General features: G+C 46.7%; 1 protein-coding gene across 2 annotated transcripts in view; it reads left to right on the top strand.

Annotated features, from left to right (window-relative positions):
• MTOR (mechanistic target of rapamycin kinase) overlaps positions 1–20,473 on the top strand; it is a 115,982-nt gene extending 95,509 nt beyond the window's left edge. For both annotated transcript variants that reach the window (XM_019746727.3, XM_019746728.3), the window contains exons 39-58: positions 2,444–2,695; positions 3,366–3,466; positions 4,174–4,270; positions 5,065–5,163; positions 5,465–5,587; positions 5,790–5,972; positions 6,305–6,439; positions 6,651–6,825; positions 8,035–8,170; positions 8,784–8,931; positions 9,488–9,610; positions 10,681–10,763; positions 11,820–11,892; positions 12,660–12,734; positions 13,109–13,244; positions 13,899–13,964; positions 15,868–15,948; positions 16,226–16,306; positions 18,751–18,856; positions 19,526–20,473. In XM_019746727.3, coding sequence (XP_019602286.3) covers positions 2,444–2,695; positions 3,366–3,466; positions 4,174–4,270; positions 5,065–5,163; positions 5,465–5,587; positions 5,790–5,972; positions 6,305–6,439; positions 6,651–6,825; positions 8,035–8,170; positions 8,784–8,931; positions 9,488–9,610; positions 10,681–10,763; positions 11,820–11,892; positions 12,660–12,734; positions 13,109–13,244; positions 13,899–13,964; positions 15,868–15,948; positions 16,226–16,306; positions 18,751–18,856; positions 19,526–19,541 — 2,289 coding nt within the window. In that variant the 3' untranslated portion in view covers positions 19,542–20,473. The remainder of the gene's footprint in view (positions 1–2,443; positions 2,696–3,365; positions 3,467–4,173; positions 4,271–5,064; positions 5,164–5,464; positions 5,588–5,789; positions 5,973–6,304; positions 6,440–6,650; positions 6,826–8,034; positions 8,171–8,783; positions 8,932–9,487; positions 9,611–10,680; positions 10,764–11,819; positions 11,893–12,659; positions 12,735–13,108; positions 13,245–13,898; positions 13,965–15,867; positions 15,949–16,225; positions 16,307–18,750; positions 18,857–19,525) is intronic.
• The last annotated feature ends 17 nt before the right edge of the window (positions 20,474–20,490 follow it).

Raw genomic sequence — 20,490 nt, 5'->3', positions numbered from 1 at the left:
ACCTGGCAGCAGCCTGGCCGTGCGCTCCTGTGCGCTCGTGCCTTACAGCTGTGAATTTGCTGCTTTGAGTGCCGGGCACTGGTCTGGCAGAGGCCCCTTACAAGTTGAATGGATACAGGAAGATTGGTAGATCCTTTTATTTGAGAAGGATCTCTTACACCACTGTTCTGTACTGTACTGGGAAGGCCGCTGTCTTACAGACCCTCAGCTGCTCGTTTCCCTCGGGGCCTCTGGACACAGGGGTAACCTCTGCAGCTTGGTCTTCCCTTGGGTCGTCTGTTCCTTCCCAGATTCTTTCTGATTCCCATTCCTGCCTGCTCTTCCTCTAAGAACTTAACTTTGTTTTTATTGGAAAGTTCTGGGTAACATCCTGCTATGTCACAGGAAACTTTTCAAGAAGATAAACAGAATTAGAACATGTATAAAAGGTGTGATTGACTGGTAGAGGAGAGACTCTTGGAGGCGCACGTCTTAGGTGAGAGCACTCAGCTTCACTGTCTCATGTCTCTCCGGGGCCGCTGGGAGGAGCTGCTTGGTACGGCACATGTCTGATTTCTTTCCAGTAGCTCCTTGACCTGCTCATACTGGGTGAATTAATCCCTCTGGGATTCAGACTTGCATCTGAAGACCACAGAAGCATCTTATCCTGGTTTAAGCCAAAATCTTATCCTAAGTTAAGCATGCTTCATTCTGATCTGAAAAATGCCCATTTCGTGATGTCAGCAGTAATTACTCTGACTAGGACAGCTCTGGTCCAACGCTGGAAAACAGAATCCAATACACCGTTGCTTAGCTGGAACATTACTAATTAGAACTAGCTCCTAACCAGATTACTTTTCTTCATTTAACTTTTAGGGAACAAATCACAAGGGAAAAACTGCTTCCTATTTTTAGTTTTAGTTTGTTCTTAGTAGGGGTCCCTTTGGGTTTATTCTGTGAGTGGTGTGGTCCTGTGTGTGTGCAGGGACTGTTTCTGTCTTGTTCACCGTGTCCCCCAGCTCAGTGCCTGGCACAGAATATATACAGAGGGCACCAAAAAATGTAGACACATTGTAAGAAAGGAAAAAACTGATTAAAATTGTCATACTCAATATATACCGATAACAAAAAATGAATACAAATCACGTGTATACATTTTTTTGGCACCCCCGGTATATAAGAGGTATTTGTTGAATAAATGAAGGTTTGGGGAAACTGAACCTGGATCATTGTAGAATTCTTACTCATCAAATAAAAGTCAATTATGATCAGTTTACCCTGCTTAGAAGGGGAAATGAATACATTTACGTGAACAGAAGGTTTTTAGTAAGGAACAGAAAGGAATTTCCTGGTTATCCAGAAAGTGGAACTATGAGTGGGTTATTTAATGTCCTCCTATCACTGCCAACTTCCGAGGCCCCGAATCCAACTCGGCCTCATGCTGTCTACACAGGCAGTGCTGTCTCTACCATAGCGGCATTGTAGCCCAGAACCTCAGGCGTGAATAGTTCCTCCTTTAGCCAAAGAAGCACCAAAGGCTTCTTCCAGCAAACAGTCGTTGCGCGCTGGCTCTCCAGCAGGCCACAGGCCAGGTGTGAGGGCTGGACGATGAATGAGGTTCACCCTCCATAATGTTCCCACGCCCTCACTGTGTTCCCTTTCCCACTGTCACCTGACCTGGTTAAGGCCTTCACCATCCCTCCCCTGAGCCTTAGATCATGTTTTATACACTGCTGCCAAAGGAATCTTTGAAACCCAAAGCTCTCTTTCCTGCTGAATGAAATGGGGCCTCCTCGGCCTAATACGCCCTCCCCTCCGTACTCTGACCCTGCCACTGCGCTGGCCTTCCCCTCACGGCTGCCCCGCACGCAGCCCAGGCTTCCGTGCGATCCGTTCCTTTGTTTCCTGGGGACACCCTGTGCTTGCCCAGCCTGCATCCTTGTCCCTGCCCTTCCCCACGAGGAAGTGCTGACTGCTGCCCTCTCTTGTTCCCTCCTTGCCCACTGACGGCTGCTACCCAAGACCTGCCCCAAACTGCCCCTCTCCTGTCTGGGAAGCTTTCCCAGGCCCGTCCCTGGCGTTCCCATTGTCCATCTCCATGGCCCCAGTCACATTCTACCTGTCTTGAGCTTTGTGACCGAGCTCCCCTCCTAGATCAGAAGGTCCCAGAGGCAAGGGCCAGAGCGTCTCCTCTTCGTGTGCCCCTCCCCCCAGCACTCGCCACAGCCCCTGATACAGTAAGTGTGCCACAAAATGAACGAATCACGCTGAATTTAGTACAACGCCCATTCCCCCGTGTTGCGTGGAGGTGAAGTTTTGCCCTACTGCCCACTGAGAGCAAAGGGCTATCCAGCATTTTCCTCAGCTTCGGCCTCACACTCCTCTAAGCCCTTGGTGCCCCAGCCTCTGTCCACTGCTGTTGGTCACAGCCCCATTGTCTGTCCTTGACTCTTGCCCCCCCCAGGCCTGGCACGCATGGGCAGTGATGAACTTTGAAGCTGTGCTACACTACAAACACCAGAACCAGGCCCGTGACGAGAAGAAGAAGCTGCGTCACGCCAGCGGGGCCAACATTACCAGTGCGGCCACTGCCGCCACCACAGCGGCCACTGCCACCGCCACTGCCACCAGCACCGAGGGCAGCAACAGTGAGAGCGAGGCTGAGAGCAGCGAGAACAGCCCGACGCCCTCTCCCCTGCAGAAGAAGGTCACTGAGGTACCCGATCCTTCCTCCTCCACTAAGGACTGACCCAGGCACCAGGCGTTGAGGAACAGAATAGTTCAGTGTTTAGGCACCTGAGGCTTTACTCCCAGGTGCCAGATGAAGCTAGAGAACGTTGCTGTTTTTCATCCAGCGTTGTCTGAGACCGTGCTTTTGTGGACGTGTTTGTGTTTGGGGAGCTGACATCACCCCGAGCTGAAGAATGAATTCCTTGTCATGCTTCCCAGTGCATGAGCTCATTCTGATGGCACGCACCTGTGTGTGGGTGGCCGCGCACATCTGCACGTCCACTCTGAGGACGGAACCTGGCAGGCTCCATCTCTGCCTTTTCCCCCCTCCCACCTCCCTTTGGGCTGTTAGTTCAGAGTGCACCGGGGCAGCTGGTAGGGCCAGAGATTAGCTTGTTCAAGCCTCAGCCCCCCTCCCTCCACAGCCACCTTATTCAGGAAGCCACTGTTAGGCCAAGATAATAATTGTCATGGCACCATTGCTATTTATTGAGTGCTTGCTATGTGCCAGGTACCCACCAAAAGGCTTTTCTTGCATTAACTGATTTAATCCTCATTACCACTCTTTGAGGCAGGTACTGTTAGTGTGCTATTATGCCCTTTTTACAGATAAGAAAGCTGAGGCAAGAGTGTCACTAACGTGTATGTTCCCACAGGACTTGTCCAAAACCCTCTTGATGTACACTGTCCCTGCCGTCCAGGGCTTTTTCCGTTCTATCTCCTTGTCACGAGGCAACAACCTCCAGGATACACTCAGGTATCGGGGACGGGAAGGAGAAACCCTGGTAGGCCGTGTGAATGGCAGGACATAGAAGTTACACGTAAAGTCCTCTTATCCTTGCCCACCCCAGTCAGTACATCCAAGAGGAACAGCTAACCAGGATCCCGCCCTTGTGGGTGAAACCTACAAAGAGTGGGGAAAAGTGGCCTCTGAACTCCCCATATGTGTTGTGTTATGTAGGGAAGAAGAAACCCACGAGTTTGTCACAGTATTGCTGAAATCCCTTCAGCTTTTAGAGTCAACTCTGAGAGACCTAAACAAATGGCACAGACCTGCCAGTGCAGAGGCTGCAGGGGCCAAGGGCGGCCTCCTTTGTTTGGGGACCCCCTGATGGCTAAGCCCCAGGTTTCCTGGTTGCCACTGTTCTTCAGGTGACTCTATGCAAAGGTTACCCATGGTTGTCTGTGGCCCTCGTCTGTTAGATTTCTGTGCTTATGCCATGTGACTGTCTACATTATCTGGAATGAAATGATTGCTCCCTTAGGATGGTCCCCTGGTGTTCAGTCGAGCACTGCCGGCCATCACAACCCACCTACCCCCAAATGGTCCCAAGGCCAAACACCTTGGAGAGCCATTGATTTATGGCCCTGCCAGGTCTTCTCTTCTCAAGAACCTTAAAGGTGAAAAACAGACAAAAGCTGGGAAACTAAGTTTCCTGTGACTTCCTCGTTTTTCTTTTCTAGAGTCCTCACCTTATGGTTTGATTATGGTCACTGGCCAGATGTAAATGAAGCCTTGGTGGAAGGGGTGAAAGCGATCCAGATTGACACTTGGTTACAGGTGAGGCTGCTGGGCTACAGGTGAGGATCCTTGGTTACAGGTGACAATGCTGGGTTACAGGTAAGGATGCTTGGTTACAGGTGAGGATGGTTATGGGTAAGGCTGCTTGGTTATAAGTGAGGCTGTTGGGTTACAGGTGAGGATAGGGTGTGGGGAGAGAGTCCCAGAGAGCAGTTTCCAGGCTCTCGGCCTCATGTGGAAAGATGCTGGCTCAGGTAGTAGATGGCCATCAACTGTAACTAGTTGACCGTCAACTGTAACCAGTTAGCCATTAGCCACTGATATAACTTCCGCGGCTAAGCTAGCAAGCGCGGGTTGCAGCTGGCAAGTGGGGTGGGTTGGTTGGCAGAGAAGTGGACAGCGGGTTGCGTATCGTTGGATCCTGCCTCCTGTGTCTCCAACCCAGCCGCCAGCGAGAATATAGTGGTATGAATTCCCTACCTATGGCTCTGTGGGTGTTCCTTTTTGGCCTCACCATGTCCTGCGTTCTTGTGTGGGGAGCGGGACCAGATCCCTGTATGACAATGGGTCAGCTCTCCTCTCTCCTCTTAGAGTCACGCAGTGGTCAGAGTAACAAGGCAGCAGGCGTGTGCCTGCTGAGGACACAGGGACCGGTCCCCAGGTCTAGGCTCTGTATTATCTTAGTATCTCTTAGAGAACTAAAAGGAACGTATCACTTTAGTGCCCACCAGCATCTACCAGGACAAGTTACAAGAGCTGGTCATTGCCCAGAAGAATCGCTAGAGCTGTTTCCATGGCTCATGTGCTGCATACTGTGTCTTTTTGAATGCCAGGTTATACCTCAGCTCATTGCAAGAATCGATACGCCCAGGCCCTTGGTGGGACGTCTCATTCACCAGCTTCTCACAGACATTGGTCGGTATCATCCGCAGGTATGTGGAGACCCGTCTAACAGCTGACCTTTTGCTTTGGTGCTCAGCCTTTCCTGCCCTGGAGACATAAGTTCAGGAAGTGGGAGGCAAGCTTCCCATCCTGCCCCAAGGAGGGTCTGCCCAGCTAGCCATTCCAGGAGCCTTCATGGAAAGAGAGTTCACCCTCAAAATTAAGTAGCCTCTCCCTGGTAGACTCAAATGAGCATGAATATCATACTCACTGTTTCTTTTGTCATCCTCCCTAAAGTTAGTGCCAGGCTCCTCGCAAACGTTTGCAAATGTTCCTCTGTGTTTGCTTCAGGCACTCATCTACCCACTGACTGTGGCTTCTAAGTCTACGACCACAGCCCGTCACAATGCAGCCAACAAGATTCTGAAGAACATGTGTGAGCACAGCAACACCTTAGTGCAGCAGGCCATGATGGTGAGTCGGCAACCAGTGTGGGATTTCAGCCACCCCGGTCACCTGGCCAGAGGTCTCGAGTGAGGTGGTTTTTCTTCCTCACGGCAGTGCTGTGTGCTCCCTCTGGCTGCCAGAAAGAGTAGCTCCCATTTCTCCGAGACAGGCCTTTCTGAGCTGAGCTTCTCCTTCCTTGGTGCTTCTCTCCTTCCGCTCTGCGATCCAGGTGAGTGAGGAGCTGATCCGAGTGGCCATCCTGTGGCATGAGATGTGGCACGAAGGCCTGGAAGAAGCTTCTCGTTTGTACTTTGGGGAGAGGAACGTGAAAGGCATGTTTGAGGTGCTGGAGCCCCTGCATGCTATGATGGAACGAGGACCCCAGACTCTGAAGGAAACCTCCTTTAACCAGGTATGGGATAAAACATGCAGTGACATGACCCAAAACCTTTATCAGACTCCTTTCCCTCTAGCCTTTCTGCTGACTTGAATAAAGTGTACTGTGACGGAGGTCACAGGATGTAAAAACACCAGAAACTTAATTGTCTTTAAGTGAAAAACCCTCCTGAAATTTTCACTGGAAAACCTCATGAGACCTCACTTGACCAAACAAGCCATCCTGAGACCGGGAGCTCCAGGCCCAGCGGTCTTTGCCTCCCCACACCTGTGCCACTGAGAGGACTCAGTCTGTGGCGTAGTCAACACCTGCCACCACATGCAAATGTCCCTTGTATTCCTTCTCAGGCGTATGGTCGAGATTTAATGGAGGCCCAAGAGTGGTGCAGGAAGTACATGAAATCAGGGAATGTCAAGGACCTCACCCAAGCCTGGGACCTCTATTATCACGTGTTCAGACGAATCTCAAAGCAGCTGCCACAGGTAGGATCCTCAGGGTCTAGCAGGGTTCACCCTTTCTAATCCTTTCTGTTTTGCTGGGAATGTTGGAACACTAACCCCACAGCACCTGGTTTTACTTACACCTGCAGACTTTGGGACAAGTCATTGCTATTAGCAATTCATCGAAAAATACCAAAATCGCATTTAAATTCCTCCCTAGGGGCAGCAAACTAACTGTGGTAATTCTTCACAGCTCACATCCTTAGAGCTGCAGTATGTTTCCCCCAAACTCCTGATGTGCCGTGACCTTGAGTTGGCTGTGCCAGGAACCTACGACCCCAACCAGCCGATCATTCGCATTCAGTCCATAGCACCATCTCTGCAAGTCATCACGTCCAAGCAGAGGCCCCGAAAGCTGACACTTATGGGTAAGGAGCTTTGTGCACTTCTGCCACCTGTGTCCCCTCACCCTGGCTGCGCGCCCCGTCCTCTGAGGTTAGTGCTCGCTGTTCACACTACTAATCTTTCATATGCTGTGTCTCTCCATCCTCAAGACTCCTAGTTCATTCATACAGTTGTGCTTGTTTCAGTGAAGCAAAAGGATCGTACAGAGAACAGGTAGAAGGAAGTGTAAGGCCTGCAATGTGGAGCCCTGGGCATGGTAGGCAGCTGTGGGGCAGCTGTGAGGCCAACAACGAGGCATCTGGAGGCAAGCGTGGACATGACAGGCTCCATTGAAGGAAGGGCTTCTGGGCTCTGGAATATTCTTTCAGACCATCACAGTCCCTGTGGGAAATGATTGTGTAAAATCCAAACAAGTAGGGATGAGTTCTCGCAGGTTTGAGGCCTAAGTACTCGGGTGGTGCTTTGCGGTCTCATGCCTTTCGTAATAATGCTCGTGTATTGGAAATGCAGTGATTATTCACCAACACCATTGCTTGTGGTCCACAGGTGATTGTCTCTCCATAGGCTGGCGTCTCCTGACACTAAAACATGTGTCAGTCGGGTTCTCAGCAGTATTTAATTGGAGACCTAATGAAGGAACTGTTTCCAGAGGTGTGAGCAGAGTTAAGAGAACCCATAGTGAGACGCTGTTGCCCCCACCCTCCACACTTGAAAGGGAGCCCATCAAGAAAGGGCCTGTAGCACCAGAAGCTGTAGACCACATAGATGAACGTAGCTACTTCTAGAACTGTAGCCAGGCTGGTTGTCGGGGGCAAATAAATACCCTGACCTCTCCCTCTCTCCACCCTCTGACCTCCTGCCAGTGCCCCCATTGGCCAAGCCCAACTGGGAGCCCAGGTGATACAGTGTGGAGAGCTCAGCCTTCTCAGGCCAGAGCAGGACAAAGAAGGGCAGAGAGTGGGTTAGGGAGGAGAGTATATAGAGTGACCATTTCTGTGCAGAATCATGCCTGGTCCTCAAAGACAGCTTTCTAAAATTTTTAATTTGCACAATATTTACTGGGGGACCATCATTAGCATGGCCATTCTTCTCATCAGTTCTAGGGAGTCTTTTTCTGCTTGCAGGGTAAGGTACTGCCGTCTGCAGGGTCTTTTGAATCCAGTGGTGGTCTCCCACCTAACGGGTTGGAGACCCTCTGACCCACCCTAACCTCTCCCACCATTTTTTTTCAGGCAGCAACGGGCACGAGTTTGTTTTCCTCCTAAAGGGCCATGAGGATCTGCGGCAGGACGAACGAGTAATGCAGCTCTTCGGCCTGGTCAACACCCTCCTGGCCAATGACCCAACCTCTCTTCGGAAAAACCTCAGGTATTCAGGACGCCGTGAACACGGCAAGGACTCGAGGTCTTCTAGTTTTCTCCTACATCTCTCCCGGGTAGCCATGTACCTTTACGAAATAAATTATAAAAGTATGTACCTGACAGGAAGTCGTCAACAGCCAAGGTGTCAGACACAAAAAGGAAAACCCTCCATATTTCTCATACGAAATGCCTTTAACAACCTCTAAAAGCTACAGCATGGAACACTCTGTGGCCAGTAGACTGGAGATTCTGCAAATTTGATGTGTTTTACCCCTCGTGGGATTCCAGCCTGGCCAGCCTTTCCTATCCTTAGTACATTCTTACCTCTCTCGATCAAGAACATGCGTAATAAGTTGGGAGGTTATTTTAGGCTTAGAAGTAATCACTGGATTGTTCCCCCAAAGCAACGCATTTGTTAGGCAGGTTGAGAGGCCGATAGGCTTTCATCCCATCAGCACACTGTCTCTACCTGGTGCTTTAGCCTTTGCGAAAGGCCCCTCATTACACACCTCACAACAGCCCCGTGCAGCGGGCTCGTTGTAACTATTTGCATGCGCCATGAGCAGACCAAAGGTGTGATCTATTACTGTACAATAACCCTGCTTTCCTGTGGGCGCCAGCATCCAGAGATATGCAGTCATTCCCTTATCAACCAACTCGGGCCTCATCGGCTGGGTCCCCCACTGTGACACGCTGCACGCCCTCATCCGGGACTACAGGGAGAAAAAGAAGATCCTTCTCAACATCGAGCATCGCATCATGTTGCGGGTATGTCTCGGAGGCAAAACTCACAAGTCGGAGAAGCTGCTTTTCTTGTGCTTCTACATATGTCCATCACTGAACAAGCGATTTGAGGGAATTAGTTATTGAGGAAGGTTTAAGGATGCGAGTCCTGACACATAACCTTCTCTAAGAAACAGAAGGGTCCCAAAGCCCAGGAACTAAGTTCTCCTCATCCTAGGTGAGGCCGGACAGTATTATTTCTCAGATACCTGATGCATCCAGAGCACTGTTTAGTAGATGTGTAAGGAATAAGAAGGAATTGTTGGTACCCAAATCCTTGACTCCTCCAGTGCTCATTCACACCAGTAGGCTTGTCCTGCGTGGAGGCCTCATGTTTTACCCGCAGGCCCCGGCAGTTCCTGTGGGCATCAGGTTAGCGTGGCCACTCCATTATTCCTTTTGCAACGTTCTGATTTCCCTTCTCCTGTGGCTGCGGTGGTGAAATTAGAACCCAGCTTTGCCTGGCCCCGGAGCCTTGTTTCTTCCTGGGTTGCAGCTCTGTCTTGGGCTGCTCTCTGAGAACATTTGTGTTCTGCTGCAGATGGCTCCAGACTACGATCACCTGACTCTGATGCAGAAAGTAGAGGTGTTTGAGCACGCCGTCAATAACACGGCGGGCGACGACCTGGCCAAGCTGCTGTGGCTGAAAAGCCCCAGCTCCGAGGTATGGGACACGGGGCTCTTCGTGCACTCGCTGCCCTTTGGCACACCCCCTCTTGTCGGGATGGCGTGCTCACTGGCTCATGCTCACCTGGGGGGCTCATTGTCACGATTAACTGCAGATGATGTGCAGTCTTTTATCACGAAGGTTAAATGGGTGAGCCGTGCAATTTAGCAGGTGTAGATTCAGCATAATGTTTCTCCCTTGACTCAACAGTAGTTTTGAGCTCTTTATATATTAAGGCTATTAAATCTTTTTCATGTGTGTTATGAATTTCCTGTTTATTTGGTGTTTTAATATTGTTAATGCCATGTTTCTTGGTTTGGGGTTTTTATTTTCTTTGATACAGAGACATTTTGAAAGTTACATTAACAGATTTTTTAATCCTTTAAAGTTTGTACTGTTGGCTTTATATTTAGATAGGCCCTTTCCACCTCAAAACTATGTATCTTTGTACATATATTTTCTTGTACTAATTATAAGATTTGTTTTTACATTAAAATCCTAACTAAAATCCTAAATTTTGAATTTAAGATTAGGATATAAGTTTTATTAAGATGATCAGCCAAAACCACAGTATTTACCAAATAATCCACCCTTTCCCTCTTAAAAGATTCCTTTTTTGTTATACACTAAATTCCCATATGCCCTTGGATTTCTTTCTAGAGCTTCTATTTCATTTGATCTTTTTGCCTGTTTTTTCTCAAGTACCATACTATTAACACTCAAAAAAAAATGCCACTGAATTTTTACTGGAATTACATTAAATGTGTCAAATAATTTGGGAGCATATTGTATCTTTACAACCCGAAATGGATATCCTTAATATGAATATTTTTGTTTACTCAAGTCTTTATATTTCTAAGCAAAGTGTATTCGTCTAAGTTCTGTGCATTTCTCAAGTTGCTTCCCAACATGTTTATTATTTTTGTAATTGTGAATGGGATCTTTATTCCATTATACGTTCTAACTGGTTAAGATGGAATATAAGCAAACTACTGATTGGCGTATAATTCTGTGGAAACCAGTTGAAGTTTCCAGAGCCTTGGTTCACTCATGCTCCTGTCTTCTAGGTGTGGTTTGATCGAAGAACCAATTATACCCGCTCTTTAGCAGTCATGTCCATGGTTGGGTATATTTTGGGCCTGGGAGATAGGTGAGTGAATTTAGTTTGTTTCTTTTAGTCTTCTTTCTCCATTGTAGTATTCTTGAGTGGTTTCATTTTGTTTTCTAGTGAGATTTATGACCATTTGGTAAATGTTTGTATTTTGTACTTGAGGCATTTTTTGTGGCATCAACGTTAGCCCCTATTTATTATCCACGCCAACAGAACAGCATATCAAACTAAAGAAATAATTCGAGGGTACTACGTTCTGCGTAGGTTAATGTATTAAAAACCATAGTAAGTCTGATTGGTTTTAATCAATAAACATTTATCAGTCACCACTATGCTAAGATAAAATAATTGTATTTCTGTAATTGGAACCAACCAAAGTAGATCCTTCTGATAGTCATAATAAATTTTATCCAAATATACTGACTGAAAAAGTAGTTTAGGAATGCTTAGAAATTGACTCAACAGACTTTCTTTAAAACTAGTTTTCCTGTGTCTACTATTTTTCTCCTGGGATTATGTCTCATATAATTATTTGAGAGCAAAAATAGTTTTATCCTACAAAAATAATAAATTCTTGTTTTAGAAAACAGTGCCCGTTGACAGAGTCAGGTGGTCCTGCCTGGATTGGCTGGGGGCTCAGGGAGACAGGCCCCCAGGACAGGTCTCAATAGTTATGCTAGAGCCTTGTTACTCTGAGACAGCAGCACTGCCGGAAGCGATTTATCTTGTGACCAAATTATCGTGGTGTTTATGGGGCAACCTGTGATTCACAGATCAATCCTCACTTCAGGCCTAGAGTAGGTGTTGGCAAACGTTTTCTATAACGGGCCAGATAATAAATACTTTTGGCTTTGTTGGCCATACGATCTCTGTCACAATTACTCATGTCTGCTGACAAAAGCAGCCTGAAACAATACTTAAACAAGTGAGCATAGCTGTGTTCCAATAAAACCTTATTTACAAAAGCAGGTGGGGGTTGGATTTAGCCTGAGGGCTATAGTTTGCCAGCCTGTGGCCTAGAGTAGCACATACTTGTTGATTTATGTATCAGTGCTGCTCTCTTGCCCCCACCTTTGTCTCTCGCCTGTTTCTCAGACACCCATCCAACCTGATGCTGGACCGGCTGAGTGGGAAAATCCTGCACATTGACTTTGGGGACTGCTTTGAGGTGAGCGCATCCCAGAACACCACAGAAAAGAAAGCTCAACTTCCCGGATGACCGGTTTTCACCCTCCTCCAGCCATTTTGGCAAACTCAAGCCCAAAATGCATTATCTCATCCCTCACCCTGCCTCTCCCACCAAGGTGATAGAAACTCCATCTAAGAAATGAAACCCACTGAAAAGAACAAAAGAATAAGACAAACAAATGAAGGAACAAAAACTCATAGACATAGACAATAGTTTAGGGGTTGCCAGAGGATAAGGGGGAAGGGGGCTCTAGAAGAGGGTAAACAGGGTCTAATATAGTGATGGAAAGAGAACTGACTGGGTGGTGAACACACAGCGTGAGATATAGATGATGTATTACAGAATTATACACCTGAAATCTATAACTTTACTAACAATTGTCACCCCAATAAACTTTAAAAAAAAAAGAAAGGAAACCCATGCTCTTCAATACTTGCTATAGTTGGACTCAAACATCATCCCCTACCCACCCCGTGGAGCAAGGGCCACTCACTGTTCACACACCCTCGCCCTCCGTGCGGCCTGGGCATGATGCACGTTTGTCCTTTTTCCTCCCTCTTTTTTATTTTTTATTTTTATTTTTTTGTCTTTTAAATCCCTGTGACAAGTCCCCTCACTCAACTCAAGCTACTTCATTTCTGTGCTTTAATTGAAATTAATGCTGGTGATGCAAAGAGAAACCGCCTGGCTTTAGTGACAGAAAACCTAACCAGTGGACTTGGTTTTTTCTCTCTATTGCCCTGTAGGTTGCTATGACCAGAGAGAAATTCCCAGAGAAGATTCCGTTTAGACTCACGAGAATGTTGACCAATGCAATGGAGGTGAGTGGATGTTGGTGACTTGGGAATGGGCCAGTACAGTTACGACCCTCTCTGAGAATGGACTTGCTTATTACATCTCATCAGTTCCCCAGAATGCCCACGTTGTTTCAGCAGTCTTTCCTTGGTATTTTCCATTGTGTTAGAAATGACCAGTCTTTGAAAGTATTATCACTTTTTACATCATACCTTGTTTCACATGAATCACAGTCCTGTCCCCTTGCTCCGAAGATATTCTCAGCCTGATACATCAGTAATGGCCTGTGTCTACTTCCTCCGTGGGGGTGATAGACCTCTCCACTCTCTGGCTTTTGGTTGTAAGGCCTTAAAAGGCCAGTGTCAGTGACCTGTGGTGACTGGCTCTGGCCCTTGTGCAGGTGACTGGTCTGGATGGCAACTACAGAATCACGTGCCACACAGTGATGGAGGTTCTGCGGGAACACAAGGATAGTGTCATGGCTGTGCTGGAAGCCTTTGTCTACGACCCCTTGCTGAACTGGAGGCTGATGGACAGTGAGTATTAGCAAGTGCTTGGCAGCTGGAGTCGGCCCCCTCCCAAATTAGGAATATCTGACACGTTACATTTCACTAACCCTTCGCCCAAGATACATTACTGAGGTACTGCATTACATTTTCACAAAGTAGCTCTGGTGCTAGAAATGAATTTCAAGTGTTTTTAGTAACTAGAACCAAAAACTCCAATCATCAATTTAGGTATTAACATATTTTTCAGGATAAATTAAGTACCCTAGTGATTTTTGGTTGTTTGGGTTTCATACAGAATAACAAGCTGGAATTTTGATAGGAAATACAAAGCACGTGGGTCAGCAGTATCTGTCTCCCCTTGGTCCCTACATCCTTAGAAGAAGTTTAGTAACACAAGCCATCTGAGCCACTGCTGGGAAGTCATATTTTCCCCTTGTTACCTGGTTTACCTTTTCTAAATCCAGCTCAGCGATATAGTGTGTCCCTCAGCACTGGATGGGATCCCCGTGTTAACATCTACCCACTTCTGAGTCGTATGTCTTTGGTTCTCTGTGAGGGGTTAGAGCTTTAGGGACTATTATATTTTTATGACGGTAAGAAAATATCACACCAACCAAGGTTGCTTTCAAGTCAAAGTGCGAAGCACTTTCTAATCCTCCCTTTATTTATTTATTTCCTCAGCAAATACCAAAGGCAACAAGCGATCCCGAACGAGGACAGATTCCTACTCTGCTGGCCAGTCTGTAGGTGGGTACCTCCCATGGGAGGCTGCAGATTCTGTCCTCTTTTATCCAGAGTGTTTCTAGAACAGGGCGAGCTTTGATTCTGCCATTAGGAGGCATGACTCAAAGTACTAACGGATGTTGAAGTAAACATGAAGGAAGGAAGGTTCTTTTCACCGCTAAAATATCACCTAACAGGCATTTATTTAATTCAAAATTTGGTCTAGAAATATTTACTGAGCACCAACTACCTAATACATGTTTTTTATCTTAATGCCTCTCAGGATGGAGTGGGTACCTAAAGCTCAGAAATTTTGATCAAACTATCCAATCTATGTATAAAAATATAATGAAAAGTGTGTCTGAATATTAGCCAGTATTTAGCATGCCCTTAGTGGTATCTGGATTGGGATAATTATTAACTATATTACCTTGAACCTAAAGCATTGTTAATAGCTCAGAAATGGGAAGGAAGATGGAAGCAGCAGAAATGTACTCACATTGCTGCCTGAGGAGCCAGGAAACCACTGAAACATTGTTTCCAAGAGTGTGGTCCAAAGAACAGGCTCCCAGGAAGATAATGAGCCACAGTGGGTTGTGGGTTGTGTATGGAACACTCTTCGGAGGTCATAGAGTAAAGCTATTTAACTTTGTTTAGCCTTCTCCTCGTCCCCCACCCCAGCCTGCCCCTTTGTACCTCATAACATCTAACAATACGCAGTTCACATTTTGGGAAATAACTTGTTGGGGATGTAAAGTAAATATTCTGTATAGTCATTTAGGGAACATTTGCAACTAGTTCCTTAGCTAAGCCAAATAATAAACGTTTAAGGGCACAAAAAGAATGTGACACACAGATTGCCCTAAAGAAGCGCAGAATCACATTATAGTATTGACCAAAATATACATGAAGTAATAAGCAGAGTACATCCCACCGTGTAGTCAAGGACCACGCGATTTGGTTTGGACTAGAAGGGCTGTGGGACTTAGAGAACAGTTATCACTGACCTACAGTAGTTAAGGGAGCTCTTGACTTAGTGGAATTCAAGCTGAGCCTTACTGGATGGATGGCATCTGGATGGGTAGAGAGGGAAAGGCGTCTGGGCAGGAAATTGGGGTCCTGGGTCACAGCAGCATTGGAACAGGCGTGGACTTGGCCCTGGACACCGTGGTAGGATTGGTGACCCGCCCACAGTGTCTGAGGTGCCTTGTGCGCGTGGCTGGTCTCATCCAAAGTGTGTGAGACTTGCACTCTGAGGGCCCACCTCATCGGTTTGTTAGCAGGTGACTTCTGTATGCTGCCTGTGGCGTGCAGAGGGGAATTAGGGCACCCAGGTCTGGTGGCACCACGTGGTGGGAGGCCTGGTTGTTTTTATGTGGCTTAACAGGTAAGTTCCAGAGGGTCATTAATAAAAGGGTTATTATCACAGGCTTCATCTCGAAGGCCTGTGGTGTATGAGGGCAATGTGTAAATAACTGAATTCTGACTCTAGAAGTTTCTCTGTGGAAGGCCGTGGTCAGTGGAGGGTGACCCTAAAGCCTGAGGACTTTTCCTCCACAGAACTGATGTATAACTTCCTCCGAGGAATAACGCTTTGGTTGTGTGTGTGACGCTTGAAAGCTAGTTTTCTTTATTACCAGTTTTTGTCAAAGCAAATAAGTTTGTCACCAGGTCATTGACTCATGCTTTTATTCTCTATGTCAGAACATTTTATTAATGCTGTTTGCTTGGAAAGTCATGCTTTGCAGATTTAAAAACTTTTAAAGATGTAAAGAGTTACATAATGCTTCCTCTCTCCTTTTCCCTTTGAGGTGGGTACCGCAAGTGTTAGAGGGAAGGTAGTGTGCGAAGAATTAGAGGTAATACCTTGGAACAGTGGCTTCTTGGTGTTTGAATTTTGTAATTGATTTTCTTTTTTCCCTCCTAGAAATTTTGGATGGTGTGGAACTTGGGGAACCAGCCCATAAGAAAACGGGGACCACAGTGCCAGAATCTATTCATTCTTTCAGTAAGTCCAACCTCTGAGGACTTGGGCCAATGACTAGCTTATTAAGAAAATAGCAGCTGTGTTTTTCCACGAGAAGGTCAATAAGATGAAGCAACAAAACCGCCTTTGAGCAGAAAAGGTTCCATGAATTTCTCATTCTGTTCTGAGGACAGAGATAGACACAGAGGAAGAATTGCTCAACACTTACAGAAGTGAATGTTTGGGAAAAGCAGGGCGTCCATAGAACGTGTTGTGATGATCTAATTCTTACTGTTATTTTTCCTTTTGTGTGTTCCAGTTGGAGACGGCCTGGTCAAACCAGAGGCCCTAAATAAGAAAGCTATTCAGATTATTAACAGAGTGCGAGATAAGCTCACGGGTGAGTGCGGATGTGTGTTTACTTACAAGGATCATAAAATCGGAGAGACTTTTCTCTCCTGAGTGGGTGGTCAGCCCCATTTCCCAGTGGTGTTGGTGCCTAAACGTTGACTATGCTGCTACCTGGAGTGTCTCTGAAGCCATCAATTAACGGCCCTGATTCCCTTTCTAATGACCAATAAATTTACGTTACGTCATGTTGTTAATCTCATTTTAACAGAAGTATGTAAAGTTCTGTTGGATCCAAAGTCAGCCAAATTTAGGGACACAATTTTTATCATCATGACTTGATATTAGAGCAAATCTGACCACTCTGATCCTTGCCTGTTTGTACTTTGGTAGCAGTTACATTATGGAGTGGAGAGTGTGGAAGAGGAGAAGTCTCCTTTTGAAAAGGAGACATTTCCCATTGACCAGATAGTGTGACGTAGTGGGTGGGAGTCGGGGAGGCCGGAGCCCGCAGCTCCACCATTTCCCGTGTGACCCCTGGGCCTCTGTCTCTGCATCTGAAGATGAGGAGACTGCCTCTCAGAAGCCGGTGAGGCTCCGGGAGACGTGGGATGGCAAGTGCTTACCATTAGGGCCTGGCACATACGTTTTGTCATCATGGTATATTTATTTATTGAACACCTACAAGGGCAAGATGCTGAAGAAACAGTGCTGGTAAAAACGGCAGATTCCCTGCCTTCGTGGGGCTCAGAATCTAAAGGGCAGCACTGTGTTAAGTGGAAGAAAGGGACTCAGAGCTCTCAGGCCAATAATTTAAATTTAGGAGTTTAGGAAAAGATTCCCTAAGCAAACCAACCCATGAGCTAAAATCTGAAAGAGGAGTTAATTAGGGGCAGATTGTTTCAGGCGCAGGAAACAGCATGCAAGTGCCCTGCGGTGGGAGGGAGTGTGGCAAGAAAAGTCTGAAAGTGGCCAGTCTGACTGCTCCAGAGAAGGAAGACAGGAAGAGCCGAGTGCAAAATGTTTTGAATCTGAGTAGCCCAGGGCCAGATTTTACAGGACCTTATGTTTTTCTCCTATATCCTAAGGGCAGTGGGAAAGCACTGACGGTTTTTAAGTGGGTGGGGAGGGCAGCGGAGGGCCTGGCTGGGCTTACTGTGTGAAATGCTGCCTGCCCTGGCTGTGTGTGGGGAACGGATCAGAGGGAGGGAGCAGCTGCCGCTCATCCAGCCTAGACAGTGGATTAGACTAGGGTGGTGGCAGTGGAGATGGATTCAAGAGAGTTTTTTTTTCTTTCAAGTTTATTGGAGTGACAATTGTTAGTAAAGTTACATAGGTTTCAGGTATACAATTCTGTAATACTGTATCTATATCTCACATTGTGTGTTCACCACCCAGAGTCAGTTCTCTGGATTCAAGAGATCTTTAGGAGGTAAAATCAAAAGGATTGATGATGGGGAGGGCTCAAGAATGGCCCCAAGTCATTGATGACCTTCTAAGAGCTGGGATGAGCCTGGCACCAGGGGAAGCAATTGAAGAGACTGAAGTGAGAGAGAAGCGAGGAAATGGAGACAAATTTCAGAACTCTTGAGAAGTTCAGCTGTGCAGGAAGGAAAGGGCGTAGCTGGAGAAGTGGTTAGATGAGAGGCTTTGTTTCTTTAATGGAAGAGAGGAGCATGTTTAGAAAACAGTAAGAAAAGGGCAGTTGAGAAGGAGCATTGGAAGGCATGAGTGAGAGGAAGGGTAATTAACATAAGGCTCCTCAGAAAGCAGGAGGTGATGGGATCCAAAGCGCAGGTGAACTTGGCCTTAAGTGGGAGGAGGGCAGCTCTACCAGGGTCATGGGAGCAAAGAGGAAGCGCATATTAAACAAGTCCAGCACCTCGAACACATCAGGGGTCAAAAACTGTGATCAGTGAAATAATTAACTTGCATAGTAGGTGATGAGGGGGGCATCTGCTGAGGCTGAGAAGCCAGAGGGGAGGTTTGGGTATTTGGGGAGAGTAAAGGACTTGAAATGATCCTTGTGGAGATGGAAAGGCATGTTGAATGTTGACTAAGAAGCAACATAAGCCAGCCTTGTACTGCCGCATTTGGAAGTTGAAGATTATAAATTTATAATGGGAGCAACTGCCCTGTGGAAGGAAAGACTCAAAGATGGAGGCTAGTGGGACGGAAACAGAACAGGGTTTCTCATCCACTTGCCAACTCAAGGGTGATTCTGGGTTAGAAGAAGAAATCTTCAGAAACCCGTCAGCCAGGTCTGTGCCCCTGCTGAACTCAGCCGCCTGCAGGCCGTGACTCTCTCTAACCAAGTGTGTTTTAGGAGAAGGAGGCTGGTGCTTATTCAGGTCCCATGGAGGGAGATTTAAAATCCAGCCCTTGTCTAGCCTTCATACTCATGCGTGAGGATAAACTGATTGGTGCTGCATCCAAACGGCCAGGAGGCCGTTGTGACCAGGTACAGACGCAATGTTTGGGCTTCTCCCGTCCTAGGTCGGGACTTCTCTCATGATGAAACGCTGGATGTCCCAACACAAGTGGAGCTGCTCATCAAACAAGCCACCTCCCATGAAAACCTCTGCCAGTGCTACATTGGCTGGTGAGCGGGCGTCTCGGAGTACTTTTGTTAAAATAAGCAGTCAGGACCCCACCCTGTGCCCCAAACCCAGAGTCCCCCAGAAAAGATTGGGGGGGTGGTAATCCATAAAGGGTAATCATAGTTCACATCTCTTTAATTTTGTATTCACTGTGTGTGCTCATTGCTCTAAAAAGCAGAAATTTGAGAAATATGGATGCATATTAGGAAGGCAAATACCAAAATAAGTTAAAATTACATTTTAAATGGTTTAGAAGAGTGAGGCTTCCTTATCTTGAGGGGGATCGTTTTAGATTTTACTGTCAATTCCAAGATACAGGAAGGCAAAGTAAAAGAAGCCAGAGCAGTGACAGAGAAGGAGATGAAAAGAGAAACTTTGGATCTGGGATTATAACATCAAGGACCACTCGGTCTGCTTTGATTAGTTGCCTGAGGCTCGAAGGGAGAAACTTGAGCGAGAGGGCCGTGGGGAAGTGTCCTGGGACCACAGCAGGCGTCCGCACTTGACTAGCAATGACGAGTGTGTCCTGCACAATTAGTACTGGGAGATCTCAGGGAATCTCCCGGGGGCTGTCAGACCTTGGTCTTTCCATGTTCAATGTACTCATATCTGTGTAAAGCTTTGAAGAAGCCCGAATTATTAAAATATTCCTTTTCTTTCTGTCGTCTTAGGTGTCCTTTCTGGTAACTGGAGGCCCAGACGTGCCCACAGCATTTCCCTTGAGCCTTTTGTACTTTGGTATATGCTTCCACTAAACTGAAACCATGGTCGGAAAGTTCAACTTTGTTAAATATTTTGAAATGTAAATGAAAAGAACTACTGTATATTAAAAAGTTGGTTTGAACCAACTTTCTAGCTGCTGTTGAAGAATATATTGTCAGAAACACAAGGTTTGATTTGGTTCCCAGGACAGTAAACACAGTTAATGCTACCTAAATCAAGCCATTGATTTTAGGGAACAGAAGATCCATAACTTTAGAAATACGGGTTTTGACATAACTCACAACTCATCGTAAGTGTTTGCTGATCGCAGAATGGCCTAGTCGTGCCTCTCAACATGAATACAGCAAACTCAGAGCAGTCAAGAAGCCTCAGGTCATGGAGGACACGTCTTAGGATTCTGGACCGTAAGGATGCAGAATTCTGCCGCCTTCTTCACTTTCACCCATCCCATTACCTCACTGGTCCGTAGACGGCAGCAACAGTATATGCGAGATGGGCCAAAATGGGTGGGAAAAGGTCCGTCTTCTGCCTCACCCACGATGCTGCGATGTACACACTTCAAGACCCAGACCACTAGGAGGGGAGTTTCTTCAGATTACTGGGTGACCTCAGCTGTGCCGATGCACAGAGGGCATCACAGTGCAGGGCAGTGGCCCACACGGGCCTACTTCTGGGGTGTTGGCAGTGACATCTGAATGCTCTGTGTTTAGAGCAGGGGCTTGGAGAACAAGTGCTGTCAGGCGGTGCTGTACACAGGGAGGGCCTACTTACATGTTGGAAATGAGCAAAACAAATGTTAAACTAAATGCACAAAATATAAAGTGTAGCCGTGTCTAGACACCATGTTGTATCTGAATAATTTTTGTGCCAATAAACAACAGAATTTTAAAAACGTATGAGTGGCTTTTCATAA

This window comes from Rhinolophus sinicus, chromosome 14 (assembly GCF_057876585.1).
Source record: "Rhinolophus sinicus isolate RSI-liver-muscle chromosome 14, RSI-T2T, whole genome shotgun sequence".
NCBI lineage: Eukaryota > Metazoa > Chordata > Mammalia > Chiroptera > Rhinolophidae > Rhinolophus > Rhinolophus sinicus.
The sequence above is the reverse complement of the archived record's forward strand: the minus strand, read 5'-3'. Positions and strand labels throughout refer to the sequence as shown.